This window comes from Sus scrofa, chromosome 10 (assembly GCF_054392235.1).
Source record: "Sus scrofa isolate SSC_HxYL_T2T_F1_AM1 chromosome 10, Sscrofa_HxYL_maternal_Yorkshire_Landrace_v2.0, whole genome shotgun sequence".
Classification (NCBI taxonomy): Eukaryota; Metazoa; Chordata; class Mammalia; order Artiodactyla; family Suidae; genus Sus; species Sus scrofa.
Genome location: NC_139392.1, coordinates 70,933,213 through 70,961,110, shown reverse-complemented (window position 1 = coordinate 70,961,110; position 27,898 = coordinate 70,933,213). Strand labels below are relative to the sequence as shown.

At 42.8% G+C, this 27,898-nt stretch overlaps 1 protein-coding gene across 3 annotated transcripts in view; it reads right to left on the bottom strand.

Moving 5' to 3' along the window:
* SLC39A12 (solute carrier family 39 member 12) overlaps nt 1-26,528 on the bottom strand; it is an 80,754-nt gene extending 54,226 nt beyond the window's left edge. For 2 of the 3 annotated variants that reach the window (XM_003130728.5, XM_003130727.5), the window contains exons 1-4: nt 26,447-26,528; nt 24,484-24,830; nt 13,480-13,761; nt 1,637-1,844 (exon numbers count right to left, since the gene is read on the bottom strand). In XM_003130728.5, the coding sequence (XP_003130776.3) occupies nt 1,637-1,844; nt 13,480-13,761; nt 24,484-24,830; nt 26,447-26,471 (862 nt within the window). In that variant the 5' untranslated portion in view covers nt 26,472-26,528. The remainder of the gene's footprint in view (nt 1-1,636; nt 1,845-13,479; nt 13,762-24,483; nt 24,831-26,446) is intronic. The other variant, XM_084980208.1, reaches the window with a different exon arrangement.
* Between the last annotated feature and the right edge of the window lie 1,370 nt (nt 26,529-27,898).

The following is a 27,898-nucleotide window of genomic DNA, read 5'->3' as shown; positions in this document are numbered from 1 at the left end:
TGTCGGTCGCAGACACGGCTTGGATCCTGCGTTGCTATGGCTCTGGTGTAGGCCGGCGGCTACAGCTCCAATTAGATTCCTAGCCTGGGAACCTCCATATGCCGCAGGAGTGGCCCAAGAAAAGGCAAAAAGACCAAAAAAAAAAAAAAAATTACCATACTTATTTTCCTCCCACCCCAAAACACAACCAGTGGCAGTAAAGCCCTAGCTTAGAGACAATTGTTAGGAAAAAAAATTGCCTCAGGGTCTCTGGGATAAGCATCTGATTGCACTGAGATGAGGTGGCATTCTGAGTCCTCAGATGCACAAGTGGCTGCTTTATGCCCAAATGGGTGATACTGAACACCTCTCATGAACCATTAGGTGGGTGTGTTAATGAGTCCATGATGGTTAATATCTAGACAACTTGCCTGGATCTCACAGTACAGCTTGCCTCTAACTATATCTGTATTCTAGTCTGAGGGCTCTTCCTATTTTTCAGAGTGATGGAGCCTTCAAGAGGCAGACATGTGCACATTCTTGTAAAAGGGAATCATTGTATTCCTTCAGTTGAAATGGAAAATGCACTGCTAAAACTCTATCATTTGACATCTAAATTTTGCCGTTCCTGTGTGCCACATCACAATTATTCTCAGCATACAGTGCTTTTCCCTGGCCTAGCTCCCCTACTTATGACAGCTAGGTAACATGATTTCATTACATTTCAATTTTTATCCTTTTTTTTTTTTTTGGCTGTCCCCATGGCATATGGAAGTTCCCAGGCCAGGGATGGAATCCAAACTGCAGCTATGACCTATGCCATAGCAGCAGCAACCCCGGATCCTTAACCCACTGCGCCACAATGTGAACGCCTCAATTTTCCTCTTAATAAAGAGTTCTTTCCTGCCTTTCTTAAAGCAAATACAAATGAACTGCCGCAAAATGCAGCAGTCATTCAATGGGTGACACAAACAAGTCAGAGAAAGTTCTGCTCAGGGATTTGGAAGATTGAGCCAGATCAGGAGTGTGTGGCTGGTCCCTTGGAACATTTGTCTCTTTCTCCCATGTTGTGACTTCCTAAAAGGAAAAGTGTTGGCAACCCCATCGGTCATTAAGTGATACACCATGCCCCCTTGGTGTGCAAAGCAGGGCATTCTGATGTAGAAAATTGGTCATTTCCTCTTACTATCTTGTCAAGTGCAAATAAATGTGTGAAACAAACATTCCAATTCCTTTGCTGATATTCCGTTTTATCTCAGATTCCTAAAATACTGGCAGTCACAACAGCAGCCAGGATGCATATTTTAGCACCATAATTTGTCACCCCTGGCCCAGCGCTTTGTAACAAACAGGAAAGTAGCAGAGGGGCAGGTCATAAAAATCCACCTCTTCGGCTCTCCAGCCACAGTTGCATCAGCTCTGCTCCAATGAGCTGAGTACTTATTTTTGACTTATCATCACATAGATATCAGAGCATGTTGGTCTGGAAAAGGGCCCCTGCGCTTTGAAAGGCTGTCCCACAACATGCTGAGATAAAATGGTGTTTAAAACATACCTGGACACATTCAGTCATCACAGTGCTTCAGCCTCTGTTTCAGGCAGAGTTTATATTTAGAATGTGTGACTTGGAGGTTAACTTCATGAAATGCATCCTTACCTGAGAGGTGGAGAGTATTCGTACTATTCAAGGCACTGAAAATATATTCCGTAAAATAGTCTGGGGAAGGCAAGTGTCTCTGTCCCAGACAAACACCCTGGAGGGACAAAGCGATGATGGTTGCCGCCAACTGAGGAAGTGTATTTTCATCGGCACCATCCATGCTTAGGATTCCAGATTTTTCCTGCAGCGCTTTGGTTTCCATACACTGAAATCAGACACAAAGGAAAAAAGAAAATTGCAATTTCGGAAGCTATTCTGATTAAAACATCTCCAGAAAGATAAGGACTGGTTTTCATCTAAAAGAGGACTGAATGGGAGTTCCCGTTGTGGCACAGTGGAAACAAATCCAACTAGGAATCATGAGGTTGCAGGTTTGATCCCTGGCCTCTCTCAGTGGGTTAAGGATCTGGCGTTGCCGTGAGCTGTGGTGTAGGTCACAGACGTGACTTGGATCCTGTGTGGCTGTGGTTGTGGTGTAGGCTGGCAGATGTAACTCTGATTAGATCCCTAGCCTGGGAACCTCCATATGCTGTGGGTGCAGCCTTGGAAAAGACAAAAAAAAAAAAAAAAAAAAAAAAAGGACTGAATCGAAAATCTCTTTAAGTTAAGATGCAGGTTGAAATGGGAGGCATTTAGAAGAGAATTGAGGATTGAGAATTCATTATTCCAGAATGACATTCCTTTTGAAAACTTAATTGCTACTCCAAAATAAATAATTTATAATTCAAAAAAATGAAAATACAAGAGGATTAAATTGTCTGAGGGACTGTGCCTACCATCATTCTATAGTCTCAGATAGAACTCTATCTGGAAAATACTTTTTTTTTTTTTCTTTTTTGGCCACACCTGTGGCATATGGAAGTTCCCAGGCCAGGGACTGAATCTGGGCTGCAGCTTTAAGTTAGCTGCAGGAATGCCAGAACTTTAACTTACCACTCCACAGCAGAAACTCCTGAAAAGTACTTCTTTTATCTACCATTACACTGATTTTTATAACTCCCATCCCACTGTTTTTTATTTCTCTAACCTTTCTCATTATCTTCTTAGAGCTGTGTTTTTCTAGCATTTGACAAAGTCCAACATCCATTCATGATCAAGACCCTCGCCAAGGTGGGTATAGAAGGAACATTCCTGAATATAATCAAAGCCATTTATGATAAACCCACAGCAAATATAATACTCAATGGGGAAAAACTGAAAGCCTTCTCACTCAAATCTGGAACAAGACAGGGATGCCCACTCTCACCACTGCTCTTCAACATAGTTTTGGAAGTCCTAGCCACAGCAATTAGACAAACAAAAGAAATAAAAGGCATCCATATAGGAAGAGAAGAGATCAAACTGTCACTGTATGCAGATGACATGATACTATACCTAGAAAACCCTAAGGACTCAACCCCAAAACTGCTTGAACTGATTAATAAATTCAGCAAAGTAGCAGGATATAAGAGTAACATTCAGAAGTCAGTTGCATTTCTGTATGCCAGCAATGAAATATTAGAAAAGGAATACAAAAATACGATACCTTTTAAAATTGCACCTCACAAAATCAAATACCTCGGAATACACCTGACCAAGGAGGTAGAGGACCTATATGCCGAGAACTATAAAACTTTAATCAAAGAAATCAAAGAAGATGTAAAGAAATGGAAAGATATTCCATGTTCATGGATTGGAAAAATCAATATTGTAAAAATGGCCATACTACCCAAAGCAATCTACAGATTCAATGCAATCCCTATCAAATTACCCATGACATTTTTCACAGAACTAGAACAAATAATCCAAAAATTTATATGGAATAACAAAAGACCCAGAATCGCCAAAGCAATCCTGAGAAACAAAAACCAAGCAGGAGGCATAACTCTCCCAGACTTCAAGAAATACTACAAAGCCACAGTCATCAAAACAGTGTGGTACTGGTATCAAAACAGACAGACAGACCAATGGAACAGAATAGAGAACCCGGAAATAAACCCTGACAAGGGAGGCAAGTACATAAAATGGGAAAAAGAAAGTCTATTCAGCAAGCATTGCTGGGAAACCTGGACAGCTGCATGCAAAGCAATGAAACTAGAACACACCCTCACACCATGCACAAAAATCAACTCAAAACGGCTGAAAGACTTAAATATAAGGCAGGACACCATCAAACTCCTAGAAGAAAACATAGGCAAAACACTCTCTGACATCAACATCATGAATATTTTCTCAGGTCAAAGCAATAGAAATTAGAGCAAAAATAAACCCATGGGACCTAATCAAACTGAAGAGCTTTTGCACAGCAAAGGAAACCAAAAAGAAAACAAAAAGACAACTTACAGAATGGGAGAAAAGAGTTTCAAATGATGCAATGGACAAGGGCTTAATCTCTAGAATATATAAACAACTTATACAACCCAACAGCAAAAAAGCCAATCAATCAATGGAAAAATGCGCAAAAGGAAGATATACAGATGGCCAGCAAACACATGAGAAACTGCTCAACATCATTGATTAGAAGAGAAATGCAAATCAAAACAACCATGAGATACCACCTCACACCAGTCAGAATGGCCATCATTAATAAATCCACAAATAACAAGGGCTGGAGGGGCTGTGGAGAAAAGGGAACCCTCCTACACTATTGGGTGGGAATGTAAACTGGTACAGCCACTATGGAGAACAGTTTGGAGATACCTTAGAAATCTATACATAGAACTTCCATATGACCCTGCAATCCCACTCTTGGGCATCTATCCGGACAAAACTCTACTTAAAAGAGACACATGCACCCACATGTTCATTGCAGCACTATTCACAACAGCCAGGACATGGAAACAACCCTAATGTCCATCAACAGATGATTGGATTCGGAAGATGTGGTATACATACACAATGGAATACTACTCAGCCATAGAAAAGAATGACATAATGCCATTTGCAGAACATGGATGGAACTAAAGAATCTCATACTGAGTGAAATGCGCCAGAAAGACAAAGACAAATACCATATGATATCACTTATAACTGGAATCTAATATCCAGCACAAATGAACATCTCCTCAGAAAAGAAAATCATGGACTTGGAGAAGAGACTTGTGGCTGCCTGATGGGAGGGGGAGGGAGTGGGAGGGATCGGGAGCTTGGGCTTATCAGACACAAGTTAGAATAGATTTACAAGGAGATCCTTCTGAGTAGCATTGAGAACTTTGTCTAGATACTCATGTTGCAACAGAAGAAAAGGTGGGGAAAAATGTAATTGTAATGTATATATGTAAGGATAACTTGATCCCCTTGCTGTACAGTGGGGGAAAAAAAAAAGCTCTGTTTTTCTCCAGGGAGACTCTTGCCTTGACTGCTTATATCCTTTCAGTTGGTGAATTGTTTATCTTCACCTTCAAGTAGAGAATTACAACTTCTAATATATATACCTGTTTTTAAAAAAATTGAAGCATAGTTGGTGTGTTCATTTCTGCTGTACAGGAAAGTGATTGGGCTGTGTGTGTGTGTGTGTGTGTGTACACACTTTAAAAAAATTTTTTTTTCCATTATGTTTTATCACAGGATATTGAGTATAGTTCCCTGCACTATACGGTAGGACCTTACTGTTTAGCTGTCTTGTATATATTAGCTCACATCTGCCCATCCCAGCCTTCCACTCTTCCCGCTGACTCTGCTGCCCTGGACCATCATACCTTCATTTCATCTCAAGCTCAGTGTGTGCTAACTGCAAGTCAAAGCGAGTAAAATATCTGTGTTCTCTGAACTTCCATAAGACCTATGCGTACACCAATTTTCCTCAATTAAATTATGGGCATTTAAACAGCTAAGAATCTCACCTTACATCCCACTAGCCTCCCCATTCATATATATTTAAACATTTATTGAGTGCCTACTATGCGCCAGACACTATGCTAAGTCTATTCCATAGGCTCACTTTTCTTTCTTCCGAAATTCCAAAAAAGATTATTTTTTTACAGATTACCTGGCCACAAAGGGCGGAGTCCCAATTTGCACTCAGATGTATGCTCTTCAATACTCTTCCTCATGAGTGTGGAAATAAATTGAAACACAGGATGGTGTTGGGACTTTTTAGATCATCAAAGCAATTTCTATAGCATAGTGCTCAGGGCAGACAAATAAGGCTTTAACACTATCTCTGCCATTTCTAATGGAGTGACCTTGGGCCCTTCATAGTCATTATCTGTAAAAAGAGACAATCTCTCCCATCGCAAAGGTTTTAAGATTAGATGAGGTAATGTATGCAAAATGTTTGATATAGCACTCGGCACCCAGGACCTTGTCAGCTAACCTTAGCTACTACTACCATTATTTCCAGTGTCTCCTAGAAAGCTTGGTGGGGAGTAGACTGGAGGAGGAATCAAGTTCAAGTACTATAAAATGTTATATCATTGCCATAAAATAATAGCTCTAAATGCTGTATAAGTGCCATAAAAATGTTTTCCCTGAAGGCTCTAGAGGAGCCAGTGAAAATTATGAAAAACAGAAAAATACAATAAATCAGGTGGGTGGAAAAGTACTAAATGGATTGACAGGGGTAGAATTTGAGGGCGAGAAGTCTAGTTAAGAAGTTATTGATGAGTCCAAGATACTTCATGACCTAAGACAGTAAGTGGCATTTGCGATGGAGAGAAGCAGATGCACTTGAGAAATATTAAGAAGGTACACTAAAACCCTTGAAAGAAAATGTGCAGAGTCGAAATGACCCAGGTTTCTGGGTTTGATAAATGCATAATGGTAAGGCCATCCACTAGCTCCCCCAAATTTCCCCAAATACCCAATATATGTCTGGCACTTCCCTAGCTACTGGAAAAACAACGGCAACCAAATCCAAAAGCATTCCCTGCCTTGGAGCTTAAAGTTTAGCATCATTAATGAAACAATAATGGAATCAATGTAAGTGAATAATCTTGGCAATGGCTTTGAAGGAGAGGTACGTGGAACAACGAGGTGAAAACAGACAACTCTTCTACCCATTTAGGCAGATCAAAGAAGGCTTCCTTAGGATTATTTCTCTCTCTCTCACACACACACACACACACACACACACACCCCTGAAGGAGTGGAAGGAAAGAATAGTCCAGGTAGGAAAAACAGCCTGTGCACAGCTTCTCTGGCAGGAGGGAGGATTGGAAAGAAGACAATCATTGGAGCTGGTGGAGTGAGAGGAACATGGTAGAAGCTGAACATCTCTTGGCACAGAATGGAGTTTGCCCTTTATCCTAAAATCAACTGGAAGCCAGAGGGGAATTTTGAGCAAGGGGTTATATGACTGGATTTGTGTTTTGACACATTCACTCTGACTACATAGTGGAGAACAAACAAACTGGAGAGAGTCAGTGATGACTAGTAGCACAGTTAGGAGGCTATTACAGTGGTCCAGGTACAAGGCAGTGATGCTGACACCAGAGAAAAATCAACTGGTTAGGAAGAAACAGCAGTAGAGCTTGGAAACAGATTAGGTATGAAGGAAGAAGAAATTGAAAATAAAATTTCTTGCTGGGTATTTGACTGGATGATTATGCTCTTTGCTGACATATTTGCTCCATAAAGATGGAGTCTCGTTGGTTTGATTTATGACCTTGATATTGGATGTTTTGAGGGGGAGGTGCCATTACCATATCCTTAAAGAAAAAGATGTTGTGTAGTATATGTAGGTCTGAAGTCTACGGGAGACGTCTATGGTGGAGACACACTCTTGTGAATCATCTTTAAGTAGAGATGGGCTACCCTGGAGAAAACACACGGAATGACAGGGGACTAAGCTCATGCCCCAAAGAGCATTAATCGTAAAATCTATACAGAGAGAGAAAAGTCTGCAGTAGGTGAAAACGAGGGCATCAGAGAGAAAGAAAACCAGGAATGTGCAGGGTTATCCAAGCCAAAGTAGAGACCTTCCATGTGACTCCCCCCCTTACCTATGAATGTGCTCTTACCAATCTTGCCAGTTACAAACTTAAAAAAAAAAAAAAAATACAATCAGCCCTTTTCACCCTGGTCTATGTCACAAGAATACACCATTGACCTAGTAGTCTTCTCTTGCTTCTTTTTTTTTTTTTTTTTGAAAAGAACGCATGGTGGAGGCTTGGATCCCATGTTGCTGTGGCTATGGTGTTAGATGGGCAGCTGCAGCTTCGATTTGACCCCTAGCCTGGGAATCTCCATATACCTCAGGTGTGGCTCTAAACAGACCAAAAAAAAAAAAAAAAACCGGAAGTCATTGTTTCTCTTCCTCAACCTGTCCTTTCTTTAGTGTTGCTTATGTAGCTCTTGAAATAGCTGGACAAGTGAGAAGAAAAGGGGGTGATAGGAAATGGGAAAAAAAAAAAAAGCCCATGAAATGTGGGATGACAGACATCATGAATAAAAAGAGTTTCATGGAGGCAAGACTTGACAAAAGTGAGAGAGCAAAAAGCAGGGCAGAGGTGGTTGAGAAATAAAATGTATGGGAGTATAAAGAGAAGGAGAATGTATGTTCATCAAAAAAAAAAGCAAGAGAAGGCTACTAGGTCAATGGTGCATTCTTGTGACATAGACAAGGATGAAAAGGGCTGATTGTATTTATTTTTTTTTTTGTTTGTAACTGTTGAGGTTGGTAAGAACACATTCATAGGTAAGGAGGGGAGTAGCATGGCAGGTGGAGGAGAGTCAGTTATCAAAAGCCTTAGGATGTGGTCATGAACACCCATCCCCCATCAAAGAGGAGGTGCTGATGGAGAACCATGTACAGGTCCCTGGTCATTGACCAGGGAAACAGCAAACGAGTGCAAAGAATGGAGAGAGGTGGAAGCATTAAGAGATTGAGTCAGGAAGAAAAAGGAGGCAAGAATATAAAATGGGGAAAAGACAGTCTTTTCAGCAAGTGACGCTGGGAAAACTGGACAGTCTCATGTAAATCAATGACACTGGAACACACCCTCATGCCATGCACAAAAATAAACTCAAAATGACTTAAAGACTTAAATGTAAGACAAGACACCCCCAAACTCCTAGAAGAGAACATAGGCAAAACATTCTGATATCAACCTTACAGATGTTTTCTCAGGTTGGTCTCCCAAAGCAACAGAAATAAAAGCAAAAATAAACAAATGGAAACTAATCAAACTGAAAAGCTTTTGCACAGCAAAAGAAACCATTTAAAAAAAGGCAACTTACAGAATGGGAGAAAATAGTATCAAATGATGCAACTGACAAGGGCTTAATTTCTAAAATATACAGACAACTTATACAACTCAATAGCAAAAAAGCTAATAACTCAATGGAAAAATGGTCAAAAGACCTGAATAGACATTTCTCCAAGGAAGATATACAGATGGCCAACAAGCACAAGAAAAAATGTTCAACATCACTGATTATTAGAGAATTACAAATCTAAACTTCCGTGAGGTACCACCTTACATCAGTCAGAATGGCCATCATTAATAAGTCCACAAATAACAAATGCTGGAGAAGGTGTGGAGAAAAGGGAACCCTCCTACACTATTGGTGGGAATGTAAATTGGTACAACCACTATGGAAAACAGTATGGAGGTACCTCACAAAATTAAATATAGAACTACTGTGTGACCCAGCAATCCCACTCTTGGGTATATATATAAAGACAAAACTTTCATTGAAAAAGACACATGCACCCGCATGTTCATTGCAAAACTATTCACAATAGCTAAGACATGGAAACAACCTAAATCTCCATCAACAGATGATTGGATCAAGAAGATATGGTATGCATACACAATGAAATACTACTCAGCCACAAAAAAGAACAAAATAATGCCATTTTCAGCAACATGGATGGAACTAGAGACTTTCATACTAAGAGAAGTCAGTCAGAAAGAGAAAGACAAATACCATACGATATTACTTATATCTGGAATCAAAAACCTTTCCACAGAAAAGAAAATCAAGGACTTGGAGGACAGACTTGTGGTTGCCAAGGGGGAGGGGGAGGGAGTGGGATGGACTAGGAATTTGGGGTTAATAGATGCAAACTATTGCCTTTGGAATGGATAAGCAATGAGATCCTGCTGTATAGCACTGAGAACTATATCTAGTCAATTATTATGGAGCATGATAATGTGAGAAAAAACAATGTATACATGTATGTGTAACTGAGTCACCTTGCTGTACTTTAGAATATTGACAGAACACTGTAAAACCAGCTATAATGGAAAAAATAAAAATCATTATTAAAAAAAAGAGAGAGAGAGATTGAGTCGGGAAGATAAAACAGACCAGTTTGGGCAGAAGAGAAGGAAGGCATAGATGGATGTTTGCACTCTGGACTATGAGGGAGGGTGGTGAGATTATAGTCTGATGGTATAAAGCTGTTTCTCTTAGTGAGCTGGTTAAGATCCATCCAGAGCTGCTGTTAGTGGCTTGACCTGTGCAAGTTGTAACCTATGCAAACCAAGAAAATGCTAATCCTAGGGGGCCTGGACTGCCAACACCTTCTGTTACCTCACACCCTTCTCATCTAAGAGAGCAGCAGCCTGCAGTGAGGTGCCAACTGGCCCCCTTCCAAAGTCTGGACTGACTCACTTCCTAAAGGAATCCTAGCCCAAGTGCATGGGCCATAGAACCCTTCCCAAGAACTGGAGACCATGGTGCCCCTTCCAGGAGATGGTAGTTCTAAGACCTAACACCAGGTTATGACTCATCAATAGCTCAATTCTTCTTGACTGAATGGATGAATAAAGTAGGTCCACCTGCAACATAGGAGTTATGGCTCAGTGGTAACAAACCCGACTAGTACCCATGAGGACGCAGATACGATCCCCAGCCCTGCTCAGTGGATTATGGATCCAGCATTGCCGTGAGCTTTGATATAGATCACAGATGTTCCTTGGATACCATATTGCTGTGGCTGTGGCGTAGGCCAGCAGCTATAGCTCTGATTGGACCCCTAGCCTGGGAACGTCCATATGCCATGGGTGCGGCCCTAAAAAGCAAAAAATAAAAAATAAAAAATTATACCTACAATATGGAATTACTTCATTCTGTTCTAGGAATGTTTACTCTCACACATACTCGGAAGCCCATGTATTTTCAGCACATCTTGCATTTCCAGAAATCTACACTCCACCTGCCTTGAAGGGTAGGGTTTCCATTTCTATTTCATCTGTATCAAAAGACAGGAACACGCAAGAGGGCTACAATCCTAGTGGCTAATTTCAGCTTGTATTGTATTAGATATTGCACTGAGGAAACTCATTTGAGGCACACCTCCTGATTAAAGCAACAAGGTGAATTCTATGAAAGAACCCCATATTCTCAATTGGAAATAGAAAAAAAAAAAAACAAACAAACAAAAAAGGCCCCAAATTTTGAGAGGCACGAGATTACAGTTACCAAAGTGATATCTGCAAAGTCTTTAGTAAGCAGTCTGTCCATTTCTTCTGCCAATAACAAAAGAAATTAAACCTTTTTACAGCAAATTGGAGGGTTTGTTTGCTGGCCTTAAGTTGCAGCATGATTGTATCCTTCTGAATTCCTAGAAATCTGAAATGAGGCCAAGAGTCAAATTATCAGTCTATGTTGCTAGAGAGGGAATTTTTGTGTAACCTCCCCCTCCCCCACCAATCACATGTTGAAATCCTAACCCTCAATGTGACAGTATTGGGAGGTGGGACCTTTAAGGGGGTGATTAGGTCAGGAGGGTGGTGCGCTCATGAATGGGATCAGTGGCCTCACGAAAGAGGCCGCACGCAGCTCCCTTGCCCCCCACCATGTGTATAATGAAAAAATGACCCTGCTATGGACCAAAAAGTAGCCTCTTACCAGACCCCAAATCTGCCCAGCACCTTGACCTTGGGCTTTCCAGGCTCCAGAATTGTGAGAACAAATTTCTGTTGTTTATAAGCTACCCGATTTGTAGCATTTATGATATAACAGCCCAAACAAAGACACACATCAATGAATAGTTCAAGAGAAAAAAAAAAAGTTTTGGCATTCCTATTGTGACTCAGTGGGTTAAGGACCCCATAGTGTCTCCCTGAGGACGCAGGTTCAATCCCTGGCCTCACTCGGTGGCTTAAAGATTCAGCATTGCTGCAAGCTGCAGTGTAGGTTGAAGGTGTGGCTCAGATCCAGTGTTGCGGGGGCTGTAGTGAAGGCCCCAGCAGCAGCTCTGGTTTGACCCTTGGCCCAGAAACTTCCATATGCTGCAGGTGCAGCCATAAAAAAACAAACAAGCAAACAAGCAAAAAAATCACATTTTGCCACTCTATTCAACATGTGCTGGTGGCTTTTCAATTAATTCTTTAAGAAAATACAGTTTTTAAAAAACTCATGTTTGGAGTTCCCATCATGGTGCAGCAGAAACGTATCTGACTAGGAAGCATGAGGTTGCAGGTTCGATCCTTGGCCTCGTTCAGTGGGTTAAGGATCCGGCATTGCCGTGAGCTGTGATATAGGTCTCAGATGCGCCTCAGATCTGGCAGTGCTGTGGTTGTAGTATAGGCTGGCGGCCACAGCTCCAATTCGACCCCTAGCCTGGGAACCTCCATATGCCATGGGTGTGGCCCCCAAAAGACAAAAAACAAAAAACAAAAACCCACCTCATGTTCAGAAGTTCCCGCTGTGGCACGGTGGGTTAAGAATCCGACTGCAGCAGCTAGCGATGTTGCGGAAGTATAGGCTTGATCCCTGGCTTGGCATAGTACGTTAAAGGATTGAGCGTTGCCACAGCTGAGGCTCAAATTCAATCCCTGATTCAGGAACTTCCATATGCCATGGGTGTGGCCATAAAATAAAAACTCATGTTCAGAGAATACTATCACATTGGGGGTCAGGATTTCAACCTGTGATTGGTGGTGGGGGGGAGGGAATACACAAAAATTAACTCTATAGCAACATATGCTCAACTCTTGATCACTTCAAACTTCCCACTGCAAAGTAGAATGCAAAAAGGTAAGAGAAAGGCTGGCCTGTGCTGGGATAGTAATGAAGGCAACAAGATGCCTGTTTCCTAACAGTGGGAGTCCAGAGAGAAGAAAAACACACGGAGAGTTCCCGTCGTGGTGCAGTGGAAACAAATCTGACTAGGAACCATGAGGTTGTGGGTTCAATCCCAGGCTTTGCTCAGTGAGTTAAGGATCCGGCATTGCCATGAGCTGTGGTGTAGGTTGCGGCTCAGATCCTGCATTGCTGTGGCTGTGGTGTAGGCCGGCAGCTGTTGCTCTGATTCAGCCCCTAGCCTGAGAACCTCCATATGCCTCGGGTACGGCCCTAAAAAAAAAAAAAGAAGAAGAAAAGAAAGGCGCTTGGGATCCTGAACATAGGCAGCACCAATCCGGAGCCACTGCCGATATATTCCCTGTGCTGTCAGGCATGATGCTTTTTTTGCAAGCTGCATCTGCGGGGAAGTAGCTAGTGATAAATTCATTTTTCACCAACTCCTACTGTTTTCTCCTCCTCTGTCCAGAAGGGAAAGCAAATACACACACCGCTTTCACCACTACAGTTCAGTCCTCAGGGACTGATCCAAAGCCTTGAGTCACACTCACTTTGGTGCCCTGGGGGACTCAGAATAGAGCTGCCCTGTCACCTGGCCTGCTTGCCTATCCACCCATGCAGCTTCTGGCTAAAACTCATCTGACTACTGATTAGTCATTACATTTCCCCCTTTGGACTCAGAATGTTATATTACATCATCTAACATCCCATAAGAAAAGCCACAAATACTTACCTCTCGTAGAAGCTGTTGAGTATTTTAGGAACAAGCAAATGACCAAAAAAAAAAAAAAAATCATACTCTGATTTTTAGCAGATTTACGGTATCCTAGCAGCAGAGCTGCAATTTTAAATTGCTAAAAGATTCGCAATTTTGACTTTCTTACCTGGCTTCCGGAAGTGTCAAAGTACTGCCTGGTGAAAGCCAGGATATCTTCCATCTCGTTCTGTGACAGGAAATAGGAATCTTCATCCTGCCTGAGGCTGAGAAGGCTGTGCAGGTAAAATTTATACTCCCTATGACTCATGTTGAGCTTGGAAGAACAGATCTCTTCCTGGTGAATGATGTAATAGAGCAGGAGAAGGGAAACTCGATGGACCACTTCTTCTCCAAGCGGATCCTCGAACCCTCCTCCAGCTATGAGTAATAGGGCATCTGGTTCGAAGCACTGTGCAAAAAAAAAATAAACAAAAATGTAAAAATTAAAAACAGGAGTTCCCATTGTGGCTCAGTGGGTTAAGGACGTGACATTCGTTGTCTCTCTGAGGATGTGGGTTCAATCCTTGGCTCTGCTCAGTGGGTTAAGGATCTGGTGTTGACATGAGCTATGGCCTAGGATGCAGATGGGGCTCAGACCCAGTGTTGCCTTGGCTGTGGGATAGCTAGCAGCTGCAGCTCTGATTGGACACCTAGGCTAGGAACTTCCATATGCCACAGATGTGGCTATAAAAAGAATAAATAAAAATTAAAAGCAAACAAATTTGACCAATATTCCTAGAACACTAACACCCACTGAGTCTCTGTTGCTCATTATTTTAGGACTAGGAGGGGAAAGTGGGCAGCTTCGATAGCCCAACTCCAAGAAGACAGTCACAGTTGGCCTTTTATATAACAATGATGCCCTCCCAGAAATTCCTTGTCCCCTAAACATGTCCTTCTGCCTCCAGCTGTAGTATCACCAAGTGGACAAACCGTAATTTGCTATCTTGATGAAAACCAGCTGACTCTTTGGCTTTCAACATGATGCTCCAGAAGTTCCTGTTGTGGCTCCGCAGGTTAAGAACACAATGAGTATCCATGAGGATGTGGGTTCAATCCCTGGCCTTGCTCAGTAGGTTAAAGATTCAGTGTTACCTTCGCTGCAGTGTAGGTGGCAGATGTGGCTCAGATCTGGTGTTGCCCAGTGGGACAAGTCCCTTGGGGCCCAAGATAGGCATCTCTTGGTGGCTGTATTCTGTGCTTGGGGTCGTGTAATGGGCTGTTTCTCAGATCCCGAGAGCATTGGCAGAAGCCCCCCATCCCCACCCCTCCAGTATCTCTGAAGAAAGACAGCTCTTGTCTTGCTGGGAGAGCTTCTCTCCCACAACCCCTGTGTCTATCTTTTCTCACTATCCATCACATCCCCCTAACATCTTCCTCTGACACGTAAATGTCCCAGATGAGACAAACCAGGTGTGGGGTGGGAAACAAAGCATCATGGAAGCATTTTAAATAATTCTTGAACCACCAACCTCTCTGTTAACAGCAGGATGTGGGAACCACTTGCGTCCTGGAAAAGAACTGATACCAGTTCCATCAGTAGGATAACAGAGAGGCAGATGGTACGCGTTCATTCCGCGTTCCCACCTCTCAAGTGGCAGGTGTGGTGCGAGATGCTGAGGCTAAATCTCTGCACAAAGCAGACACAAATTTTAAAAAAATCCAGCCTTTATGGACCAGTTGTCTTCAAGAGGAAATAGAAAATAAACAAGCAGACTAAGGAATATTCGAATACAAGGGCTATGAAGAAAAGAAAAAATGGTGTTTGCTAAAGGGGCCACTAGCTGCCTGTGGATGCTGGGCACTTAATATGTGATTTGTTCCCTTTCAGATACGCTGGTGGTTTAAAACACACAGATTTCACAGACTTAGTCTGGCAAAAAAAACATCAAATGTGATGTTCATTATGTTAATACTTCAATACTTTCTAAAGATTTTTTATTAATGTGGGAGTGATATCGCACATAAGTTTCAATAAAATATATGAATTTTACCTGTTTTCTTTTTCCTGTTTGGCCGTGCCTGCAAGTTCTCAGACCAGGGATGGAATCCAAGCCACAGCTATGACCTACACTACAGATGCAGCATAGTGGAAACACCTCACCTGTCTCTTTTTAATGCTTTAAAATGTGGCTCCTAGGAAATGTACAATGACACATGCCTCGCATTTGCGGCTTGTGTTATATTTCTATTGAATGGTGCCATGCTGGGGAACACAGGGCAGGGTGGGGAATCTGCCATAATATCTTTTTGAAAAATTTGTAATGGAGTGTAGTTGACTTACAATGTTCTATTAGCTTCAAGTGTACAGCAAAGTGAATCAGTCACGCATATGCATCTATCCATTCCTTTTCAGATTCTTTTCCCAAATAGGTATAACATGGTATTGAGCTGATTTCCCTACATGCTACAACAGGTCCTTGTTAGTTACCTATTTGTTACATAGTATAGTGTTTGTTAGTCCCCTTCTAGTTTATTCCTCTCCCCCTACTATTTAATCTGTTCTCCAAGGAGGAAGTTTTGGGGGTTCTAATTCCATGTTTGCTGTGGGTCCCACCAGGAAACATCTAGAAAACACCATCTGCACCAGGAAGAAACACAGCATCCATCTCAAAAAGCAAAAGCATTCATCGCATTCTTTGCAAACCACGCAGATTCCAATCTCTCCCCAACTCAACTGCGAGGGGACAAGAACTCGGCAATCAAAGGCACAAGACCATTGTCATGTCCACACTCCACCACCAAAACCACAGCAACCCTTTTCTGTCCCCTAATTACCCCTAGAGAAAGCCCAAATTCTGACACCAAAACCCAGGGAAGTAAATCAGCTGAATCCTTCTTTGTACCAAATCACCTCTGAAGCTAAAACACTGATAAAACTATTGGTTATTAGCTACCATCTATTGCAAGCCATGTGTCCAAGACAGGGCTAACTAAATGCCTTCTGCATTCAGGCATCTCTCAGCATGTAAATCTCAGTGGTTCTAGAAAAGGTGCCTAATGATTAATTTTTCAATGAGGGGGACGCTTCTTGCATTATTTAAGTGGAAAGACAAACATGCCCAGCCTATATCATAGTCCACCAAATATTTCTGCAGAATGGAAAGCATTCAGAATACCAATTACTCAATGATTTAATGCACAATGCTTGAACAGGTACATTTTATAGGCAGTAGGAAAAGATTCTGCATGGAATCAAGTACAGATTTCAACTTCCTTCTAAGAAGAAGGTATAACCTTAGGACACATGTCAGTCAAGCTTGAGAGCGGGTCAGTAATGTACCTAAAGCCACACAGCTGATAGCAGCTGCCCAGTCTTCATTCCTGCTCTGCCACTGATAGACCTTATATTCTTATTCCTTTGTCTTGTGACATGGAGACAATTAGCTGGTCGCCCCTATGTACTTTCTGTGCAGCTCCTCATGCCACCGTTTTTCTCTCCATTGTGTTCAGTAGGAAGAAATTTGGTCAATGAGGAGGCTAGGGGATGGGTGAGGCTCTCATATCCATCAGTAAGAATACAGTACAACCAGAGGCTTCAACAAGTTCATCTTTCTTTTTTTTTTTTTCATTTTTTTTTTCTTTTTACAGCTGCATCTGTACCATATGGAGGTTCCCAGGCTAGGGGTGGAATCAGAGCTGCAGCTGAGACCTATGCCATAGCCATGGCAACACTAGATCCAAGCTGCATCTGCAACCTACATTGCAGCTTGCAGTAACACCAGATCCTTAACCCACTGAGTGAAGCCAGGGATTGAACCTGTAACCTCACGGACACTATGTCAGGTTAACCTGTTGAGCCACAACAGGAACTCCCTAAACCAGTTCATTGTGACAGAACTTCAAAGGCTGTTCAGGTTGTTTGATGGCACTGGGTAGGCAGGAAGAAAAATGTCAAGAACACAGAGGACCTCCACGAGGCCACCAGACCACGTTTGTGTGGCCCCAGTGTGGCTGGCAGCACACCACAGTGTATGGCTGTCCATCATCCCATCCAAGCTGCCTGAGACCCCTGTCCACTCAGGGTCCTTCTCCATGCTTTTGCTGTGTATCTTCCTAGGGATTGGAGAGGAAGGGTATAGCACGGGGGCAGCAGAAAAGGGGGTAAGAGCTGCCATCACGCCTGTCTACACCAGAACTGGTTTGTGAAAAGCTTACAACTTGAAATCTACCCCTGGCTTCAGTGTTTTGAGGCCTGCTGAAACAATACTTTATTGTGAATCAAAGAACCATGGGCTGGGAGTTCCCTGGTGGCCTAATGGCTAAGGACTTGGCATTGTTGCTGTGGTGGCACAGGTTCAATCCCTGGCCCAGGAACTTCTACTTGCCATGGGCACAGCCAAAACAAGAAATAAAAAAAGAACAACTATGGGCTGAAAACTTTGTGTTCTGATAATTGAATCTCAGACAAGTTACCTTAATACAGAAGGTGGTGGCTCAAGGAAAGAACGCTGGGGTAGGCGGTGGAATCAGAAGAGCTAATGCAAGAAAATGTGGACCCTTCTAGGAGTGGCCATGACAAAAAGTGCTATGGAGGTGGGTGGTGAACTGGGATTTTCAGTTCATCACCACTCGATTTGTTTTAGTTGTTACAGTTTTCAGAAGTGGCCGAGTTGCAGTTTGGGAGAAGAGGTTTAGTAAAATTTTGCAAATACTGGCACTCCATAGGCATCCGGATCTGTCCAAGGCTCTGACTCCAGTGAAGTGACCCTTTGTTAAAGAAGAATGGACTCATTGAGAACTAATCCATCGATTTCCTTTTAATCTTGTCAGGTGGAAGGAAGCCTAAGTTTTAAAAGGAAACAAACAAACAAACAAAAACCCAAACTCACAGATGCTGAGAATTTGTTTTTCAACTTCACAAGGAAATAATCTTTGGGAAAAGACTAGTCAAAATGTGAGGCTCCTCCTCTGCTAAGCTAAGTGGACTACTCAGATATTTAGTAGTCATTTTCTCTGACACCCTGGAGCCCAATCAGATGGCCTCCTGCTGGCTGTTCAGTTCAGCTTTATTTATTGCTTGTGAATTTCAAGCCAGAGCCTCAGCCTCAAGAGCTATGTAAAATCCTTCCTCTTTCTGTATTAATAGGGCAGTTGTCTGAATCTGCAGCATAAACTTGAGGAATTTTAGACCAAAAGATGTTGAGAATTTGATTTGGGGTAGATGGGTAAATCCACTGCCTTCTTTTCAGTTCTTAGATTTTTATAAGGTCTGTTTAGGAGGGGGCGGGGATTACTAGCAAATGACTATACAATACAAGAGGGAAATGATATTTCTTCCTTTTCCTCCCAAAGATCTGGAAGAATGTCAGCTGATGGCAGACACCAGCTTTTGGTGGGTCTGTACTGGATTGAGTGGCATTTCTGAGTGACAGAAAGAAAAGCCATAGCTGAGAAGAGTTCAGATAAACTTGCTGGATAAACAAGAGAAAGCCTTATGCTTTTCACACTTTATCCCATAAATGTTATGACAAATGCGAGAGGGAGAGTGAATTAAATGCAGGGCCTTAAAGCACCAGTTCTCGAAGTTCCCACTGTGGCTCAGCAGATTGGGGAGCTGGCATTGTCTTTGCAGCTGTACGGGTTCAATCCCTTGCCCAGCATAGTGGGTTAAGGATCCAGCATTGCAGTTGCAGCTCAGATTCGATCCCTGAGCCTTGGAACTTCCATATGCCACAGAAGTGGCCAAAAAAGGAAAAAAAAAAATTGGTTCTCTTTGAATGTGCCTGTGAATCACCTGAAGATCTTGGTTAAAAACAGCGGAGGAAAAAAATGGTCAACATTGCTAATAATTGGAGATATGCAAATCAAAACTATAATGAGGTACCAGCTCACTTTGGTCAGAATGGCCATTGTTAATAAGCCAACAAATAACAAATGCTGGAGAGGGTGTAGAGAGAAGGAAACCCTCCTTCACTGTTGGTGGGAATGTAAATTGGTACAACCGTTATGGAAAACAATGTGGAGGTACATCAGAAAACTAAATATAGAATGACAATGTGGTCCAGCAACCCCACTCCTGGGCATGTATCAGGACAAAACTATAATACGAGAAGATACATGCACCCCTATGTTCATCACAGCACTAGTCACAATAGCCAAGACATGAAAACAACCTAAATGTCCATCAACAGATGAATGGATTAAGATGTAAGACATATATACAATGGAACACTACTCAGCCATTAAAAAGGGCAAAATAATGGCATTTGCAATAACATGGATACAACTAGAGATTCTTCTAAGTGAAGTAAGTCAGAAAGACAAAGACAAATACCATATGATATCACTTATATGTGGAATCTCAAATATGGCAAAAATGATTCTATCTACAAAACAGACAGTGATGGACGTGGAGAGCAGACTTGTGGTTGCCAAGGGGGAGGGGGGAGGAAGTGGAATGGATGGGGGAGTTTGGGGTTGGTGGATGTAAGCTGTCACATTTGGAGCAAATGGGCAATGGGGTCCTTCTGTACAGCAAAGGGAACTGTGTATGACTGGCTCACTTTGCTGTACAACCGAAACTGAAGAAACTATTGTTTCTTCGATTGTAAATCAACTATACTTTAAAAAAAAATTCCTAAGTCCCGGGGGAGTGGATGGGAAGCTGGGGAATGTCTGGTTTTTCAGCTGCACTGAAGGCCCTTCACAAGGGCTGCTCCAGGGTCCCTGAAAAAGGGTGACTAGACATTTCTATGAATGTAAGGGAGAGAAGAGAGGCTGAGCTCCTACACCACTCAGAGATGGTCAGGGGGCAATGAGCTCCTCAGCTGTGCAAATGAGGAAGTTAGGGTCCATGTGTCCTGGCAGCTAGAAGGTGCTCGAACAAGGATTCAGACCCAGAGCTGACTGACTCCAAACCAGGTTCCTTTCCTTTTGCTGCATCTGGAATCCACACAAGGTCATGGTTCTCATCATTACTGAAGCAGGCTTATTCTCCTGGAGTTACCTTCCCCCGCCTTCGGTTTTGATTAAACCCCATTCTCACCCTTCTCCTTTTTTTTTTTTTGTCTTTTTGCCTTTTCTAGGGCCACTCCCAAGGCATATGGAGGTTCCCAGGCTAGGGGTCTAATCGGAGCTGTCACTGCTGGCCTATGCCAGAGCCACAGCAACGCAAGGTCCAAGCCGTGTCTGCAACCTACACCACAGCTCGCGGCAATGCCAGATCCTTAACCCACTGATCGAGGCCAGGGATCGAACCCACAACCGCATGGTTCCTAGTCAGATTCTTAAACCACTGAGCCATGATGGAAACTCCACACCCTTCTCCTTAAAAAAGGGAAAGCCATGGTCAGGCAAGACTACTAATTTTCAACGCCTGCAGATTTTTTTTTAATTGCCATACCTACAGCATATGGAATTTCCTGGACCAGGGATCAAATCTGAGCCACAGCTGTGACATATGATACAGCTGCCACAATGCCAGATCCTTAACCCACTACACTGGGCCAAGATCAAACCCACACCACAGCAGAGACAACACTGGTTCCTTAACCCACTACGCCACTGTAGGAAATCCTGAATGGATTTTTTTTCTTTTTAGGGCCACACCTATGGCATATCAAAATTCTCAGGCTAGGGTTGGCATCAGCCACATCAACATGGGATTTGAGCCACATCCGAGACCTACACCACGGTTTGCAGCAACGCCAGATCCTTAACCCACTGAGGGAGGCCAGAGATCAGACCCACATCCCTGTGGATACAGTGGGAACTCCCTGAATGGATTTATTTTTAAATGAACAGTGGTCTCAAACACTACAGATGGCTCTTTAAAAAATTCAGTTTTGGAGTTCCCCTGTGGTGCACTGGGTTGAGGATCCAGACTTGCAGCAGCTGCATTGTCGGTCACAGCTGCAGCTCAGATTTCCCTGGCCTGGGAACATCTATACGCCACAGGTGCATCCAAATAAATTAAAAATAATCAGTTTTTACCTAGAACTGAAATAAAACTGGAAACTTTTTTTTAACCTCCCCACAAATTCAAGATACACACTTTCCTCTTTTTTTTTTTTTTTTTTTTTTTTGACGTTTAAGGATAAGAACCTAACCCCTCATCTCCTTTTTACCACAGAATTTGTGAGAGAGGCCTGCCTCTCAATGGACTATGTCCCTAAAAAGCAAAAAAAAAAAAAAAAAAAAAAAAAAAAAGATTCAATAAGATGAAGACTCGTGGTGTGCACCAGAATGTGGGTGTTTATTAAAAGGGTGTTTCTCCCTGGCTTTTTATGACTGACACAGAGAAATTTTGCAAGCTCCTTGCAATCAACCTTAGATGACAGGTGATTAGGGTAAATTGGAGCCCTCTGAGCAGGTCAAGCCAAGAAACGCCTTTTTTTAAACTTTGGTGTCTTAGAGAAAGGCAACAGCAGCAGCAGGAGGACAAAGCTCTTAGACACTTTTCTTGGGAACTAGGAACGGAACTGATTCAAATAGAAGCTAAATTGGCCCAACCCTCGTTCATGTCACCCCAATGAAAAAAAAAATGTGCAAAATAACCCATCCCTCCATTCTAATCTAAATTATAGAATAATATCCTAATATTTAGAATATTAGCTAAACTAATATTCGACCACCCTGAATAAGGCTCTTCCTGTCATTAGAGGAGAACATTTCTCCGAAGCAAATTCTCAGGGGACATTAACAAGGTATAACGCCTAGTTATTTCCAGTGGGAAGTCTTGGATTGCTTTATATATAAATTAATGTATTGTAAGAGGCAACTCATCTGTAATGACATGTTATTTCTGGGAACTCTAGGGAGTTTTACTAATTATTGAATTATTTATTGTTTGCACAGAGCAGAGAGAAAATCTGTCAGCCGTGAAAAACAAAACAAAACAACAAAAAAACTCTTGGCCAGGAAATAGTTCCCCCAGAATTAAGCATAATTGAGAAAGTCTGTCAACATTTCTTTTGGGGGAAATAATTCACTTTTTTTGTTTATGTAGTTAGTTATGTCTTCATCTAGTATTTATTTAATTACTAGTAAGTTCATTCTCAAAAACCTTCATTGGTCTCAAAAGGAGGGTGGCAGTGTTTTCGTCCATTTTTGGTCTGCAGTCATTTTAAGACCAGGGCTTAATGCTTAAGGGGGTTGTTTTCCTTGATTCCACTGCTGTGCCCCCCCCCCACCCGAGGCAGACATTCTAATTTTGCATTAAACACTTCTTTGCATTTAATGCTGATTGTACATGAAAGTGGCCTGCAAATGGGAGTTCTCTTCCTGACTCAGCAGTTAACAAACCCGACTAGTGATCCATGAGGACATGGGTTCGGTCCCTGGCCACACTCAGTGGGTTAAGGATCTGGCATTGCCATGAGCTGTAGTGTAAGTGGCAGACACGGCTCAGATTCCACGTTGCTGGGGCTATGGTGTAGGCTGGCAGTTGTAACTCTGATTTGACTCCTAGCCTGGGAACTTCCATATGCCACGGGTGCGGGGGGGAAAAAAAAAGTGGCCTGCAAAGATTTTTAAAAATCCCAGCCAGGACAAGAGAAATCTCCACTTCTAGAGAAGAAAGACTCACCCTGGGTATTTCGTGAAACCTGATCAGGGGATGCTGATGTAGGGTTTGAGTCACATGATAGACTAGAAAATAGCTGGGAAATGGGTCCCAGGAGGCCCTGGGTCACATTTTAGCTCCATGGTGGCACTTCCCTTCCCCAGCTCAGATTTGTTTTTGTTTTTGTTTTTTTTTTTAAGGCTCAACTCACAGCATATGAAAGTTCCCAGGCTAGGGGTCAAATCAGAATGGCAGCTGCAGGCCTATGCCACAGCCACAGCGATGCTAGATTTGAGCCACACCTACGACCTATGCCACAGCTTGCAGCAACACCGCGTCCTTAACCCACTGAGCAAGGCCAGGGATCAAACCCACATCCTCATAGATACTAGTCAGATACTTAACCCACTGAGCCGCAACGGGCATTCTTCAGATTCCTTAATTTTTAAGAAGATGATTATCCAACTCATTAGCTCTCCATGATGCAAAATATTAGAACATACCTACCAATATCCTGGAGAAAGTATTTAAAAATTCAATAGTTCAATGTTAGACAAATAGCAGATCACTGTTATGATGCCTCAGAAAACAGACGGCATCTAACCCATCACGTTCAAGTTAACCACAAGGTCAAACACAGAATGAGTCAATCAGAAAGAAGATGGAACTCAAAGTTCATACTTACAAATAAATACCTTTACACCTGCGGAAGGGTTGTATCAAGACTTACATAAGCAGTATCATTTTAAAATAAAAAAATTCTCCCTGCCTTTTTTTTTTTTTCTTTTTATGGCTGCACCTGCAACATATGGAAGTTCCCAGGCTAGGGCTCAAATCAGAGCTGCAGCTGCTGGCCCACACCACAGCCACGGCAATGTCAGATCCGAGCCGCATCTGCAACCTATGTTGCAGCTTGTGACAACGCCAGATCCTTGACCCACTTGAGTGAGGGCAGGGATTGAACTCACATCCTCATGGACACTATGTCTGCTTCTTAACCTGCTGGGCCACAATGGGAACCCCTCCCTGTCTTTAAATGCTACATGCAGAATGCTATATGATTTGTCACATCCCAGATATGAGAATTATTATATCATAATGCACGGTCAACTCAGACATTGGAAGGTTTGCTTTTGATCTACAAGCCAGGCAATGAATCCATTGCCCACTGCTCCCTCGTGTGTGTGTTTGTGTGCGTGTGTGTGTGTGTGTGTGTGTGTGTGTGGTGGAGGGGTGGGAATGCAGAAGTTCCTGGACCAGGGATTGAACCCACACCACAGCTGTAACCAGAGACAGAGCAGTGGCAATGCCGGATCTTAAACCTGCTGAGCCATCAGGGAACTCTTCTATTGCATTCTCTCTCTCTCTCTCTTTTTTTTTTTTTTTTTGGCCACCTTGCAGCATAACAAATTCCTGGGCCAGAGGTCAGATCTGTCCTGAGCTCCAGGTGTGACCTACACCATAGCTGTGGAAATGCTGGATCTGTTAACCCACTTCGCAGGCCAGGTATCAAACCTGCGTCCTGGCACTGCAGAAATGCCAGGGATCCTGTTGCACCACAGCGGGAACTCCCATTTCTCTCCTTTGAACATGGCTCGGTCCCTAATCCCATCCTCGTGCACTAACCAGATTGCAGTGTCCTTGCCTTCCATACGTTCTCCGTGGGCACCCGGCTTTCTCCAGCAATGTTTTGATGAGGCTTCTCGAGTAGTTCTGGGCTGGGGGGTCATTAGCAGAGAGAACCCGTAGGACGTCTGCCAGTGGTCCTGGCCTCCAAGGGCCACTGCTGTCCAGAGTTGAGGGGTTTTCCGTCTCAGTCGAGGGAAAAAGGCTGAGCAGAAGGAACAGGGGCACCCAGAACACTGAAAGCTTTGTCCAGAAGCACATTTCCACTCTGCCTCTACCCGGAGTCTGTCTTTGATGGAGGTGGGTGGGTTGGCGTCCACGGTGAAAACTTGTCAATGGGGCAATTTCTGTGCAAAGGGGGCAAAGAAAGGCTTTAACTGTTGTGGCTGCAAAAGTTGGAAAGGATGCATGAGTTGGGTGGCTAAGCTGATTTGCAATGACAAGTTCTTTCTGAACAACAGGGGGTCTGTAGGTGGTTTATAATCCCAACCAGCAGGAGCGTATGGTGGGTGGAGACTTTCAAACTCCAACAGCCAAGGAGTTTGCTCTATTGTCCCTTTCTGAACTAAATGTAGAGGTAAAAATTAGGAAGAAGACATTTCACTGTCTACCCTACAGGTGCTATAAGGCATAAGGCCCAGGGCAAAAAACACCCTCATTTTTTAAAAAAATTGTAGTTGATTTACAGTGTTGTGTTAGTTTCAAGTGTACAGCAAAGTGATTCAGTTACATGTATACAAATACATAGATATACATAGTTATATATATTCTTTCAGATTCTTTTCCATTACAGATTATTACAAGATATTGAGTAGAGTTCCCTGTGCTATACAATAGGTCCTTGCTGTTTACCTATTTTAATTTTTTGTTTTTTTTTTTATCTTTTTAGGGCCATGCCTTGGCATATGGAGGTTCCCAGGTCAGGGGTCTAATCTGAGCTACAGCTGCTTGGGATCCAAGCCATGTCTTCAACCTACACCACAGCTCACGGCAGTGACAGATCCTTAACTCACTGAGCCAGGCCAGAGGTCACATCTGCCACCTCATGGTTCCTAGTCGGGTTCGTTAACCACTGAGCCACGAGGGGAACTCTTAATTTTATTTTTTTATTAGAGTTGATTCACAATGTTGTGCGGTTTCTACTGTACAGCCAAGTGACCCAGTCATTCATACATTTTTTTCCTATTCTCTTCCATCATGTTGTCTCACAAGAGATTGGATATAGTCCCCTGGGCTGTGCAGCAGGACCTCACTGCTTATCCATTCTAAATGGAATCGTTAGCATCTCCTAACCCCAAACTCCCCGTCCATCCCCACTTTCTCCCCCTCCCCTTTGGCAACTGTTTACCTATTTCAAGTGCATGTGTGTATACCTTATTCCCAAACTCCTAATGTCTCTCTTCTGCCCACCCCCAGAAACACTCTCATTTTAACCCATTGTCAAGTCAACTGCCCCGTGATTTACAGCCCTCATCAAGCGAAGTACATTAAACAGAAAAGAAATTTTAATAAATTACAGATATCACGAGGAGTTAGACGATTCCAGTTAAGGAAAGGACTAAAAGAAATTAGTAACGTCCAGAAAACACTGGTTCATCTTTAGTGGTCAACTGATCCAAAGGAAGAAATGTCTTAGAAAAATAAAAGCATATCAAGACCACACGAACTGTGATAAATCCACATATTCGGTGCTCACTCAAGAGGAGAAAGGACAGCTTTAGAGCCAATCATCTTTCTGGGGAAAAAAAAATAATCTCTTCAACCAATCGCTTAAGGAATGCAAACTGTTAAGAGCATCTCGTGTCCCATCGTGGCAGGAGATGAGCTAATCGTGACAGTGGGATAGGAACAAAAATACTGGGATGACTTTATGGTTGAAACAGAGAGAGAGAGTTTAAGATTCATATGTTAGCATTTTAAAAATGACAGAGGATGATACAAACATTTTTAAACCAGTGCTTACCTTCAGAAGAAAGATAAACGATCATTTATCTGGAGCTCTGTGGCCTTTTGAATCTCCCAGAGTATTTCGTGGTTACAAAGTCCTCTGTTTTTAAAATTCCTTGACTGTGCCCCGGGAGCTAGAGAGGATTATTTCAGCCCAGAAAAGTTTTCAGTTGCTATGGAGAGTAACAATGAAGGTGAATAAAAGTGAGAACTTTCTATCTGGCAGATTGTCAGGAAAATCAAATTAATGTCGCTCATGAACCTGCATTTTTATATCTACGTTTACCCATTTTCTTAGAATTCTGAGCAAAATCTTAGAATGTCTTACAGCCACTTGCCCTTTAAAGGACACATCTAGGTCAAACGAGTCCACATTACAGAATGGAAAGGTTTTAGGGTCAGACCAAGTCTTCTTAAAAAAACAAAAACAAAAACACAACCAAAAAAAAACCCAGATGATTCTGGGGTAACTGTTTTATTCACAGTCAGATCAAGGACTTGTTGAAAAGATAGGCTCCTCAGAACCTTATTTATTAAAAAGTGCAGAGGTTTAAACAATTTAGGGCATTCAAAGATTCATCAGTAGATTTTCCTTTTTTTTTTCCTTTTTCCTTTTTATGGCATATGGATGTTCCCAGAGTAGGGGTTGAACTGGAGCCACATCTGCAACGTAGCCACAGCTTATGGCAACGTCGGATCCTTAACCCACGGATCGAGGCCTGGGATCAAACCCACATCATCACCAACGCTATGTCGGGTTCTTAACCCACTGAGCCACAACAGGAACATCTCATGAATAGATTTTCCAAACAAAAAGTCTGTGCTGGAGGAATAACGTTCTTACCTGGGAAGTAGGTGGAGAACTTTAATTACATGTATGTATTAGGATCCCAGAGTCTGTGACAGAAGTAAGCACCTAAGGCCCCTGAGGCCCCATGAAACAAACTGAGTTATTAGGGAATAAAGGACTAAAAGAATAAAGGAGGTGGTAAATTTTATAGGGGATCAGAGAGGTTAAAATCCAAGCTCTCAGAGTTCCCGTTATGGCTCAGCAGGTTAAGAACCCAACGTAGTGTCTGTGAGGACAGGGGTTCGATCCCCGGCTTCACTCAGTGGGTTAAGGGTCCGGCGTTCCCACAGCTGTGGCATCGGTTGCAGATGCAGTTCGGATCTGGCTGTGGCTGCAGCCACAGCTCCAATTCCACCCCTCGCCTGGGAATTTCCGTCGGCTGCAGGTGTGGCCCTAAAAAGACAAAAACCCAAAAAACCCAAGCTCTCAGCGTGGACAGGGGCATGGACGTGGCACAGAGGATATAGAGAAAAAGGGAACCTGAAGCGTGGAGGAAGTGGGGAAAAGCCTTCTGAGTTGGTGTCCAGGGTCGTGGGGGGAGGGGAGGGGCTGCCACGGGGAGGGAGGCTGAGAAAGGGAGGAGGAAGAAGTTGGGGTCACTAGAGTCTCCTTAATCAC